At 46.4% G+C, this 12579-nt stretch overlaps 4 protein-coding genes across 4 annotated transcripts; 1 reads left to right on the top strand and 3 right to left on the bottom strand.

Moving 5' to 3' along the window:
* Positions 1-1652: 1652 nt before the first annotated feature.
* N7516_008914 (uncharacterized protein) lies at positions 1653-6210 on the bottom strand (the record flags this gene model as incomplete). Its single annotated transcript, XM_057221633.1, has 4 exons — positions 1653-1750; positions 2058-5984; positions 6031-6066; positions 6123-6210. The coding sequence occupies 4 exons, from the start codon at positions 6208-6210 to the stop codon at positions 1653-1655; spliced, it is 4149 nt and encodes a 1382-aa protein (XP_057071905.1).
* A 684-nt stretch (positions 6211-6894) lies between these two features.
* N7516_008915 (uncharacterized protein) lies at positions 6895-7447 on the top strand (the record flags this gene model as incomplete). The annotated part of the gene is made up of 2 exons (XM_057221634.1): positions 6895-6937; positions 7203-7447. 2 exons carry the CDS (start codon positions 6895-6897, stop codon positions 7445-7447), a joined length of 288 nt encoding a protein of 95 aa, XP_057071906.1.
* A 1878-nt stretch (positions 7448-9325) lies between these two features.
* On the bottom strand, positions 9326-9541 carry N7516_008916 (uncharacterized protein; the record flags this gene model as incomplete). The annotated part of the gene is made up of 1 exon (XM_057221635.1): positions 9326-9541. One exon carries the CDS (start codon positions 9539-9541, stop codon positions 9326-9328), a length of 216 nt encoding a protein of 71 aa, XP_057071907.1.
* A 264-nt stretch (positions 9542-9805) lies between these two features.
* On the bottom strand, positions 9806-12352 carry N7516_008917 (uncharacterized protein; the record flags this gene model as incomplete). Its single annotated transcript, XM_057221636.1, has 2 exons — positions 9806-10953; positions 11932-12352. The coding sequence occupies 2 exons, from the start codon at positions 12350-12352 to the stop codon at positions 9806-9808; spliced, it is 1569 nt and encodes a 522-aa protein (XP_057071908.1).
* Positions 12353-12579: the final 227 nt, after the last annotated feature.

The following is a 12579-nucleotide window of genomic DNA, read 5'->3' on the forward strand; positions in this document are numbered from 1 at the left end:
TTCGAGGGCCTTGCGCCATTTCTTTATTTCTCTACTTGGACACACTTGGCGGAGCCATAGCTGTTGACTATTTCACTAAAGCGTACCTTATTTGTCCCGATTATTTAGAGTCACCGGAATAAAATCCCATCGTAGTTGTTCGAACTTTTGATTGATGGGTCATAATGAATTCGACTGCCTTCCTCTTTTACTCATCTCTGTATACCTATTAACTTTTTGTGCGTCTCATCACGCGAACAAATCACTATCATGGAAGAGACCTCACATCTCGAAGTTGGTCCAATCCATGTCTAGTAGCGAAGTCATACAAACGAGCATGCACCAGCAGTGTCTTGGGATGTTTGCACAGGTGGTTTCCATCTCCACAATGTGGCAAAGATATCAAATTGTCGGTCTTCACCTGGATACCTTCATGACTCGCAAAATAATTTTCTTTCATTCAGGCCACGATGACGAAGCCATCAATTTGCTACAGTATTTCCGGAAATCGGTGTCACCCCCCGCACTCTTTCATTGTTCCCCAGACCCTAAATGCCAAGATACACTAGACCTTATTGAGCAAGAAATAAAAATAGCAACTTTCCGGTATTTTACAAATACTATCACTTTCAGAGTTAAGTTACATACCATATGCTTATGTGTGTATGGCAGATATGAGTATTTCTGGAACCTTCCAGAATCAAACAATTCAAACAACTCCAGCAACGCTGGATCTTGCGGACCTAACTTGTCATCTTCTCCGTCCACGCAGCGTGTCCAAGTGGCAATCCTAGCGCTTACCCGCAATCTTAGAACCTTAACAACCCCATAATCTGACTGCACGGGCCGATCTTCCAAATTTGGACTGACAGAAGACCAATGATCCTGCTGATCACCATACTCAGCCTGTCAAACACATACTCCTCTTACCCTATGCGTGATGGCAGCCTCTTTGTTTCCAGCTAACGTATGATGGCACCATGAATAGGCTCCTCATTAGTATCTACTGCTTGGAGGGAATAGCTTACACTGCTTTCGATAATGATAACATCTACTAACCTCGTCTGCCCAATCTACGAGACCCGACTGCCTCGTATGCCTTTGCACCTGGCCGTGAATGGCCGCCATCTGTAGATTATGCTTTACACATTTCTAAATCACTTAGCTGCAAGATATATTGAAATACGTAAACGCAAGGGGAATGGCTACATTATTGAACAGCTACTGGCATTTCCTGAACGTTAGGCTGTACAGAAGAATCTTAGCTACAAACGAGAAACAGAATAGTTTATAGCCGGAAACCCACCATACAGATGTGTTTTTTCTGCAGCCTATGCAGTAAAAAAGGGACATGCTGAGCGTACGGACTAAGTTAAAACAGCTCTAAAAGTACCAAGACCCTAAGAAAGTAGCTAGCAGCCCGAACAAAATCGCAGAGAATATTACTCCCGGTTTGAACGAAGTGTTTGGAACCAGAGTGTTCTTTTCCCGAGATAGTAAAGCTGAGGCATCTTTCGATAGCTTCATCTCAGATTGATTGTTGTTTTTCCCGAGAGGTTCATAAGAATGTTGATTGAGGAAGTAAATCAATTGCTGTGACACTGGTCCAGTGAGTTGAGACTCGTTATCAGGTAGGCCAGGCATCTCAAAGACTCCGTGCTTCTGATCTGGATTTACTCTGTGATGAAAAGGGTGCTTGAGTACACAAGAAGAACAGATATCCATATTCGCGCAGATTCTGCATACAGAACGAGGCCCAGTGATAGGCCAACTGCAGAAATTGCAGGTAGCCTTGCACATATGAGTGGCAAGGGAGCTATTATGAGAAAGGCGAACTTGAAATAGATGGCGTGCGTTGTTCGTGTCATCAAGAAATAAGAAATACCGAGCTAATTGTTGCAAAATTAACCATGCATAGATCAGGCTGGGTCCAGGAAGAAAATCGGAGAGGTGGAAGAGTGATTGTTGTACAATTGATTCTTGAATCTCGCGAGGTGTCAATGAGAGCTGAGGACAACGTTCACGTATTTCCCGCATCAAAGTTCCTTGCCCGATGGCCCAGTCCATAGCATGTCTACCATAGCCGTCTGGAAGAGAAGGGTCGGCACCAAGATGAAGAAGTTTTATTGCAAAGTGGATGTGGCCAAAGCAGATAGCCAGGTGGAGAGGGGTTTGCAGGAGCTTGTTGCGCTTGTTGATAGCCGAAGCAAGTTGCGGAAATCGAAAGAGAAGGTGAGCCTTATCTTTTGAAGCTGCAATGTGAAGAGGAGTCTGATCGAGCGCATCTGTATGGCCAATATCTACGCCAGCATGAAAAAGAATTTCAATAACATCAGCATGGCCCGAGTAAATAGCGGCTAAGAGAATCGATCCATGTTGACCACCCTGGGTGTTGACATCGGCCCGGGCGTCGAGCAGGATCTTGACCGTCTCAGCACTTCCATTATATGCAGCAGCCTGTAGGGCATTGCCGAAATGACCACCCTGGGTGTTGACATCGGCCTGGGCGTCGAGTAGGATCTTGACTGTCTCAGCACTTCCATCACATGCAGCAGCCTGTAGGGCATTGCCGTATTTACCACCCTGGGCGTTGACATCGGCGTGGGCGTCGAGTAGGATGTTGACTGTCTCAGCACTTCCTCTCCATGCAGCAGCCTGTAGGGCATTGCCGTATTTACCACCCTGGGCGTTGACATCGGCGTGGGCGTCGAGTAGGATCTTGACTGTCTCAGCACTTCCTCTCCATGCAGCAGCCTGTAGGGCATTGCCGTATTTACCACCCTGGGTGTTGACATCGGCCTGGGCGTCGAGTAGGATCTTGACTGTCTTAGAACTTCCAATATATGCAGCAGCCTGTAGGGTATTGCCGAAATGACCACCCTGGGTATTGACATCGGCCTGGGCGTCGAGTAGGATCTTGACTGTCTCAGCACTTCCATTATATGCAGCAGCCTGTAGGGCATTGCCGTATTCACCACCCTGGGCGTTGACATCGGCGTGGGCGTCGAGCAGGATCTTGACTGTCTCAGCACTTCCACTCCATGCAGCAGCCTGTAGGGCATTGCCGTATTTACCACCCTGGGCGTTGACATCGGCCTGGGCGTCGAGCAGGATCTTGACTGTCTCAGCACTCCATGCAGCAGCCTGTAGGGCATTGCCGTATTTACCACCCTGGGTGTTGACATCGGCCTGGGCGTCGAGCAGGATCTTGACCGTCTCAGCACTTTCACTCCATGCAGCAGCCTGTAGGGCATTGCCGTATTCACCACCCTGGGCGTTGACATCGGCGTGGGCGTCGAGCAGGATCTTGACTGTCTCAGCACTTCCACTCCATGCAGCAGCCTGTAGGGCATTGCCGTATTTACCACCCTGGGTGTTGACATCGGCCTGGGCGTCGAGCAGGATCTTGACCGTCTCAGCACTTCCACTCCATGCAGCAGCCTGTAGGGCATTGCCGTATTCACCACCCTGGGCGTTGACATCGGCCTGGGCGTCGAGTAGGATCTTGACTGTCTCAGCACTTCCATCACATGCAGCAGCCTGTAGGGCATTGCCGTATCCACCACCCTGGGCGTTGACATCGGCCTGGGCGTCGAGCAGGATTTTGACTGTCTCAACACTTCCATTACATACAGCAGTCTGTAGGGCATTGCCGAAATAACTACTCTGGGTGTTGACATCGGCCTGGGCGTCGAGCAGGATCTTGACTGTCTCAGCACTTCCTCTCCATGCAGCAGCCTGTAGGGCATTGCTGTATTTACCACCCTGGGTGTTGACATCGGCCTGGGCGTCGAGCAGGATCTTGACTGTCTCAGCACTTCCATTATATGCAGCAGCCTGTAGGGCATTGCCGTATTCACCACCCTGGGCGTTGACATCGGCGTGGGCGTCGAGCAGGATCTTGACTGTCTCAGCACTTCCACTCCATGCAGCAGCCTGTAGGGCATTGCCGTATTTACCACCCTGGGCGTTGACATCGGCGTGGGCGTCGAGCAGGATCTTGACTGTCTCAGCACTTCCACTCCATGCAGCAGCCTGTAGGGCATTGCCGTATTCACCACCCTGGGCGTTGACATTCGCTCCAGCGCCGAGTAATATCATTACAATCGCACTGTGACCTTCCAATGAAGCCTTTTGTAGCGCGCCCCCATCTCCTGTCTCAATCTCCACGCCCTCATCCAGAAGCCATCCCACAAACCCCAAATGTCCACATCTGGCTGCCTCCATTAAAGGAGTCGCTCCATCGATGTTTTTCGCTTCTCGGTTTGCTCCTCTTTCCTGCAATATTTTGCCGGCCGTCGTGTGCCCTGCTCGTGCAGCAAAGTGTAACGCTGTATTTCCAACTTCGTTTTTCCTCTCTATATCCTTCTCATCCGACAACGCAGATACTACCACATCAACGAGATTGGCAGCGGCAGCCATATGTAAAACTGTTGTGCCTGTGGGTGGACATGCTGTGTGATAAGTATCAAGGCGTCGGTAGATTTCAACCCAATAACCGATCATTCGTTGTAGGATGTCCTTTTCATTCTGCAGCAAGGCACCTCGAGAGCCGGCGGCCTTTTCTGCATGAATAAAGAGATTGATGGTCGCATAGTTCACAAATGGGTGTTCACAGACAAGCTTCTCTTTTAATCCCAGAAATTTACTCATCTGTTTGTTTGAACAGATCGTGGCAAGATATACTAGACACGATCGGTAGAGAGTTGCCTGAGACTGAGAGAGAATATTGTTTATATCCCCAGACCCCACGCTCGCGCTGATGCCATGGTACAAAAGGGCCAGTCCTTTTGCCCGCAAGAAATCGTTGACCGACTGGTGAACCACCTGTACGGTTTCCTCATCATTCCCACTTGAGACTACTTCTGCCAGTCCACCAGCAAGAGCCTTGACTCTTCGCTTCATGCGTTCATTGCTTTCTATAAAGCCGTGGAGCTTCTCCCATTCGATTCGAGACGACGTTATTTGGGCATTCTGAGCCGCCAATGCGTATCGTATTTCAACTATAGTCAAGGGTCGTTCGGCCAGGCATACCCATTGAAAAAATAGGAATGATTGGTCTCGATTCCTAGCCGTGATCACGTTGCTCAGAATATACACGTAGACGTTTTCTAGATCGGCTAGGATATCGCCCAACCAATCACGGATATCGCTGATTGACTCCCCTTCGATAACCTTTTGCTTGACAAGGGGAATTATAAGATGGGCCCATTGGAACACACCCTTAGCATACTGGGTCAATTCCTCTACTAGCACCTCTCTCATCTCTAGATTAGGAACATCTTCCAACTCTGTCTCAAGAAGCATATCCTTGATATATGTAGCAATGTCATCTTGATTGTGGTCTTCGACATATATCGCTTTTGCCCGGGCACTTTCCAAGATAGGATAGTGTCGACAAGAGATGCAGACTTGAAGGGTTAGCTTCTTTTTGTCAGCACGATCAATAAGACGGTGGAAATATGCTGCAAGCTTTTGGGCAGACTCAGCCCCAGCCTCATCTAGAGCATCCACAAAGATAATCACAGGCTGCTCGTTGGCTGATGCTAGGATAGCAGTTGCCAATAACTCTTCAAGTATCGTTTGCGGCCACTCCCACTTGCGTTCTCCATACCCAAACTGTCTACATCGTTGTTCATAGATATCGCGCACCTGAGGGCGTATGGTCGCGTCACGGTCGAAAATCTGGTTCAATAACGATCTAAGCATTCCAAGCGGTGTACGTTGCATCTCCGTGCCTCGGGCGGTAAAGAAAAAATCGAGTCGAATAATACCATGAATGCCGTCCTGTGATTCTTTGAGTTTGTCATGTAGGAAGGCCATCAAGGTCGATTTTCCCGCACCCGGCTTTCCTTTAACCCATAGTAGACCGCAGGACTGATTCCTCCAGGACTGATACTCGTCCAGCTCTAATATCCATTGGCAGGTATTCGTGTGACATGGCTCGATATTATCCCTCCGATCTAGCATCTGTGGAAATGCTAGTGACCTGAGCAGCTCTGCGTCTGTGGTAAGTCAGATTGTCTTTGACTGGTACAGTGTGGAGCGAACCGTTGTCTGTCTTCTGTACTGGATTTTCCGGTCGGTCTGGACCAAAGTGTTAGTCACCTTATTACGGCTTTTCGAGGACTCTTGACACATACCGGATGAAATGTTAATTGTCCCGATTGTCCCATGGTTATTTCCAAGTTGGAGACCCGTGTTCGCACTACCAAAAGACATCGGGCTCATGCTGAATATTCAGTGAGTAAAATGGGGCTGGTCCAAGCCGAGCGAAAGTTCCACCACCTGAAAGTCACTTTGTCTTTTGCCCCGCTCTCAGGTGACCGCCGGGCGCTAAACCTTGCTAGGTTGGGAGCGATGGTTCGTTGCACCGCTCAGTGGAAGGGCCAACCAAGAAACCCAGGTAAGGATGAGGATTGGGCAAGTTGACGTGGGGCGTCAGGTTGCAGCTTCTCACCTTACAGGTAATAAACAATATCCCCGCCAATACGATAATCCGATAATTTACGATACACCCCAAAAACAAATGAGGCTGACATGGCTTGTTTGAAAGTAGTTTAGTGTATCTTGGCATTTAGGGTTCGGGGAACAATGAAAGAGTATAGGGGGTGACACCGTTTTCCGGAAATACTGTACGAGATTGCTTGAACAAGTAGAATCAAATATTTGGGCTAAGCCATCCGATTACTTTATCAAATTATGAAACATTGCTAGCATAGGAAACGGAGGGCATAGATATGGATATCTATATGTATGCCATCAACGTCATAAACAAGGTCAGGCCAAGATCCCGTAGATTAGGTATAATAGCTAATACCTTCGTCTAACGAGGTCTGTATCCTTAACTCCGGACCGAAGCGTTTTAATCTAGCCGCTAAATTACTACAGTAGTTGTCTATATCTAAAAACGTCATGTTTACGAAAAGTGCCATTGTTACCTGGCTATTTTCGTATAGTTTTTAAAATGAAATTGTTATACGTAACGCAGTCTCTTTCGCATTCACGCTAGTGATGTGGAAAACCTGGTAAGGAAAAACCACACCCAAAGAGATCGATCGATCTGCTATCGAACTTCCCTCCGCCTACTATAGAGTTCTTGAGTGAATATAGTAAGAAAGAGAAAGGAATCCTTCAACCGAGAGTGGAGAAATAAGCTATTTATCCTTGACGGATAAACTCCCCTGTGTCGTCCCTAATATTTTCCTTTTGCTCTTATTCAGACTTAGGGCAGCTAGAGATCGAACCCGATGGCGCTGGCGTAGACGACGGAGAAAATGCCGGTAAAGATGATTTCGGTGAAGATGATTTCGGTGAAAATGATTCCGGTGAAGATGATTTCGGTAAAGATGATTCCGGTGAAGTCGATGATAAAGAAGATGACCATGAAGGCAAGTTAGAAGCAATACACGAGCTGCCAACCTTCAATCCGTTGTCCAATGTACATCCTGCCTTGTTTCCATTCTGATTGTGGAATTTAACAACCCCATTATCGTTTACCTCTATCCATGCAACAGGCTGGCCGTTTTCCGTGCCACATGTATCCACGTTTAGCTTAGAGTACTCCTTACGAATACCATGTGTAACATTGCTTAGATCTAGTCCTTCGTTAGTACCGATAGAATATCTATAGAAATACAACTCACCTGAACAGTCATTTCCATCAAGGAGACCAAAAGATGCTGAGTATCCTGTGCATCCATGGTTATCATCAGACCATATCACGCATTGGCGATCGTAATCGATAACTTTGAGCGCGCCACCTAAGGCGGCACGTATATAAACACTAGCAACAAGTAGGAATATAGTGAAGGCCATTTTTGTTTTATCTTGATAAAAATTGGAGAACAATACGCAGATACGAAGTATGTAGGTAGGAGGATTTTATATGCCATATCTACGAGTAGCCTGCAACCCTTTGCCACACTCTTTTTGGGAATTTGTTCGGGTGCTAAAAAGGAGTCGCGGGCATGCGCAGGGTCGGGAGTGGTTGCGAGCCGAAACAGTGTCGCGTAACTAAACCATATCTACTCTGAAACATAGCAACCCCTTAGTTTTGTGGGGCTTTATTCTAAGAAGCGCTTCTAATAGACTTCTAAGCTTCAGCATCAGCTCAAGCTTATTGGCTAGTGCCTCGCGTATCCTTTCACTCTCTGACAGTACTTTGCAAAAATCTAATCGGGCCCTTATACCCAAAACATAGAGCATTACGTTTTTACAATGCCAAACCGTGTCTTTTTAAAAGTTAAAGGTATTTATTTTCCCACTTGTAGCCTTCGTGACTTCTTTCACTCTTCATATACCCGTTCCTCGGATCCATCTAAGCTCTTAAGCTCTATCATAATGGCCAAGACATCTCGCAGACGATCTATTATCACCAGCTTAGAAAAGAAATCGATTCGACAGAAAAGAAATCGGCGTAAGACAAACTTAGAAAAGAAATCGCATGAATATAGCAAGCTTTGTGGGGCGGATGTTTGTTTAGGCATACGAATTCGAGAATCAGGAAAAGTGTTCATCTTCTCTGCGGATACCTCGGGATTTTGGTCATTCCTTCATTCTCATCTAGTATGTGCTCCCCAAAAGCTTTTATAGCTTGGGACATCCTAACTTTCCTAGGGCTCCTACTATCCAACGCCAATTCAGAGAACCGAAATGAATCTCTAGATGCCACACCCTCGACACCGTGTAATGTCTCGGGATCCCGTCTAGCGAGCGAAATGTTCATACGAGCGCTAGCTAGGTACAATAAAGGGCTGGTGTTGGATCATACCTCCACCCTGGATACCGTGCAATGCCTTGAGATACTACATAGTAAGCAAGGCAAGCTGAATGAGGCTGAGCAAATATTTATACTAGCAAAATCCTTCTTTCGTTCTCTGGTGTCTTGGTCTATTCGTCACGCATAGCCTTCACCAAGAAGGCTGTAGTAATATTGTGGAGGATTTATCCCAGTAGGCAATTTATTTCATAGCTATGGATTCCGTGTGCAAGTGATTCCTATGCCCGACCGCTAAACGAAGTAGAGAGTTGGACTTGGCCCAAAATATATGACTGTTTCTGAGATATTGCTGGAATTGGAAACGGAGAATTAAGGTATGAATACTTAAACTAATTAGCTAAGTACAGGATGGATCGAAATCAGTTTCACCACTCTGCTCTCATGGAGTCTTTCTCGAACCCTGTCCCGAAACACGTTAATGTGCTTTTGACTTAGCGTGGTTCCAAGTTGTGAATGGTATTGAAATTTGCCGTGACGTAGTTGCTGAAGATTTTATAGATTACTTGTAATGCTCGTGATATGAATACTGGCACTCGCGGGCCCCAAATTCGCTCGTTGACAAAGTTACTTCTGCCTGGCTAAACAACTTCGTAGCAGATTAAGGGCTTCGGCATACTGACCTAAAGATTTCCAAGTGAAGGATAGGTTGGCCATACTATTCAGGGTGTCGGGATGGTCGTCGCGGAGCTTCATCTTGCGAGTCTCCATCACCTGCACGTCGAGCTGCTCGGCCTCGTCCCACTGGCCCTGTTTCCAGAACGTTGACGCTAGGTTGGCCATACTGATAGGAGTTGGCAAGCTCTATCACCGAGTCATGACCAAGGAGGTCGATCAGCGCACTAAAAGACATACACTAACTCGAAGATACATAGACGAGTGCAACGTTGGCGGAATATATCCTAATACGGAATAATGCGTCTGAGGTAATGCCTCGGGATAGAAAGAGAGTGAGAACTGAGTTAAAACTGATTTTGAATATCACTATACTTCAATATCACTGTTTTTGCAGCAATTTCAGGCTTTCTACCAAATCAAAATTTCCTCTCAAGAAGTTCTCTTCTCCTGGCGCTTTGTAGCAGGCTGTGTTTCAATCTCACCACCATATCGTTTCCCTGTTTTGACATCGTATCTAGTAATATAGTCCCGAAGTGCGTCCGACGAAACATCGCAGTCTGAAGGACCGAGATGATCCCGTTTGCCCACAAATAGTAGTTGACGTTTCACAGCTTCCTCGAACTCCTTTCCTGGGTCAGCAACATTAAAGCCGTATTCATTGATCATCAAAAAGTAGTGGGTTCTAGCAAGGTTCGATAAAGTAGAGCGTAGCAAGAAGTTGCCCGGTAATGGAAATTTGTACAAGGTCCGAGTTTCGAACAAGTATAAAACGACAAGAGAGTTATTGTTCGATGCAAACCATAGCATAAGCATTTCTTTAAAACTTCGATGAACAGAAATTTGGCCCTCGCAGAACATGGGTTGTGGCTCATCTTCGAATCCCTCTGCTAGAATACGCTGATCAAGATCAACATTTTGCGCCTGGTCTACCAAGGCTTGTTCAGTGCCCATATCCTGATCATTATCCACCACCTGATCACTAGGTATGTCTTGGGTCTCATGCATATGCGTATCGAGGCCTGAACTCTGTTCACCGGTCATGCTTTGGTTATCGGCTAGACTTGGATCATGTGTGTTAAGGTTGTCTTCTCTGGGTAGACCGGAAATCTCAGTTCTAGGGAGCAAAGTCCCATTAGACTCGTTGGGAGGATGCACTCCTTGGTTGGTAATGGCTTCGTATAGAGGTGACTTCCCGAAAAACGAAAAGATGATATCTCGCGTTATCGCTAACGACGTAACGTACTGCTTCCTGGGTTGATCTATGCTATAAATTTGGTCGAGGAAAAGATGTCTTCGCTCTTGTTGATATTGGACAGGCCTTGAACAATTGAATCGATGGTCTGCCGCTGCATCACTGTTGTCTGTTGTATATTCTGGGTCGCTGCCGGTTTTATCTTCGGGTTTGGCTAACGCTCGCCAAATATGTCGCAAACGTCTCGCACCTGTGTCGAGAGGTCCCTTCTCTACCTGGTAGAACTCCTCTCTGCAAAATGACCGGAAGAAATCTTGTGATATCTTGTCTTCCGATGTATCCTGCCTTAGATTACTGATCTGGTCTGAACAAAAGCCAACCCTCTCTGCTAATATTGCCATGTTCTGAAGACTGAACCCCTCGCTAGGCCAGAACGATACCATTCGATGCTGTCTTGACTTGAGATATCGCTTTGCGAAATGTCTAAAGCTAAATAGCCATAGTTGCATACTGCAGATTCTGAAGCAATCTGAAGATGAAGATTCTAGGAGGGGTCGAAAGGTATGCTCTGATGTTTGAATCTCGAAATTTCTTCCCGTTCCCACAGCTCTCCATTGACGGAGTAAAGCCTTGCTTAAACTTCCTCGAAAAAGTGGGGGACAGAGGCGATGTAGAGCCTTTGCTGGGCCCTCTAAGAATATCGTATCTTGGACGAGGGTGTTAATAGTTAATATCCTCCCTTTAGTTGAGATGAGTCGGTCTAATAAAACCTTCCGATCTTTGTCTTCGATAACACGAGGAAAGATTTTCCCAGATTCCATAAGCCTCGAAATGCGGTCACTATCATTGTGTGAATACTCGGGAATAAGGCCCTCCACAAGCCGTACAGAAATTGAATCAACAACTAAGGGATTTTCGTGGACTATCTTTGACCATTTATCATGGATCGAGCAAAGGTAGTTATAGACAAACTAACATAAAAAATAAGCCAGAGCTATATTTAAAAGTGGGGATCTCACCTCGTGACACTTTAACCCTAATATTCGTTCTATCTGGGATGTTTTGAAAGGTTCCCAAAGCCCTATATAAGGGATCAATTGATCAAACCCTTGTAAAAGAAGCTTGTTATGCTGTAGGCGTTTGATATCTTTTTTTCGGCCGTCGGAATCAAATCTCGCCCACCACTTCTGCTCTTGTGTAAGGTTTCCTAGGTTTTGATACTGCCGTAGGGTGCGATAAATTTCGCCGTCTTTTAACTTCAGAGCATTCGAAGATTCCTCTCGCATCTGACGGCATGCATCAGTTGAGATACCTATAATGTAGATAAGCGTTTGCTTTAGTGGCTCTATATAAAAAGGCTCACCGTCGAGGTAAAGATCAACTAGCCACTCGGTCTCTCCGTGCGCTTCGCCAGCCCTTAGTCTATGCTGGCCATAGAGACAAATGAGCTGCTGACTGTTGTTGAATCTTAGGGGCAGGCGACTTGTTGGGTTGAGTAAAGTCTCCTGAGAGATATTCGTGTAGACGAGACCGTTCTTTAATGTTTCTTGGTCAATGGTCGCAGCAATACGATGCTCTGGTTCTAGATTCGCACATCCTTCAATCTCAAATATATTCAGGATTCTTTGAAAATTCTTCTTATCAAACTCCCTCACACCCATCATGTCTAACGACTCGAATTTGAGGTGGCGTAGCTCTATAATAGCACAGCCCACGAAATACTGAAGCTTTTGATAGGCGACTTCGTTCGCTAGGTCACCAAGAGTGGCCTCAGAAGAGCTCATTTTTGATTTTTTGCACTTGGAAGAAGCCTAAAGGCTTTAACTCCTTTAAGGCTGGCTCATGGGACAAAAATGGCTCGCAGAACAGAAACGGCTCGCGGTTTCTACTCAATCACTTACTCGGTCTGCTAGTTGGTCTGCTCAGACTAGTTTGTCTTGTGAGACTACGCGGTCTTCCCAGACTACTCGGTCTTCCTAGACTAGTTGGTCTTGTGAGACTACGCGGTCTG

Source organism: Penicillium verrucosum (assembly GCF_028828655.1).
Source record: "Penicillium verrucosum strain IBT 35672 chromosome Unknown utg000003l_segment0_segment0, whole genome shotgun sequence".
Classification (NCBI taxonomy): Eukaryota; Fungi; Ascomycota; class Eurotiomycetes; order Eurotiales; family Aspergillaceae; genus Penicillium; species Penicillium verrucosum.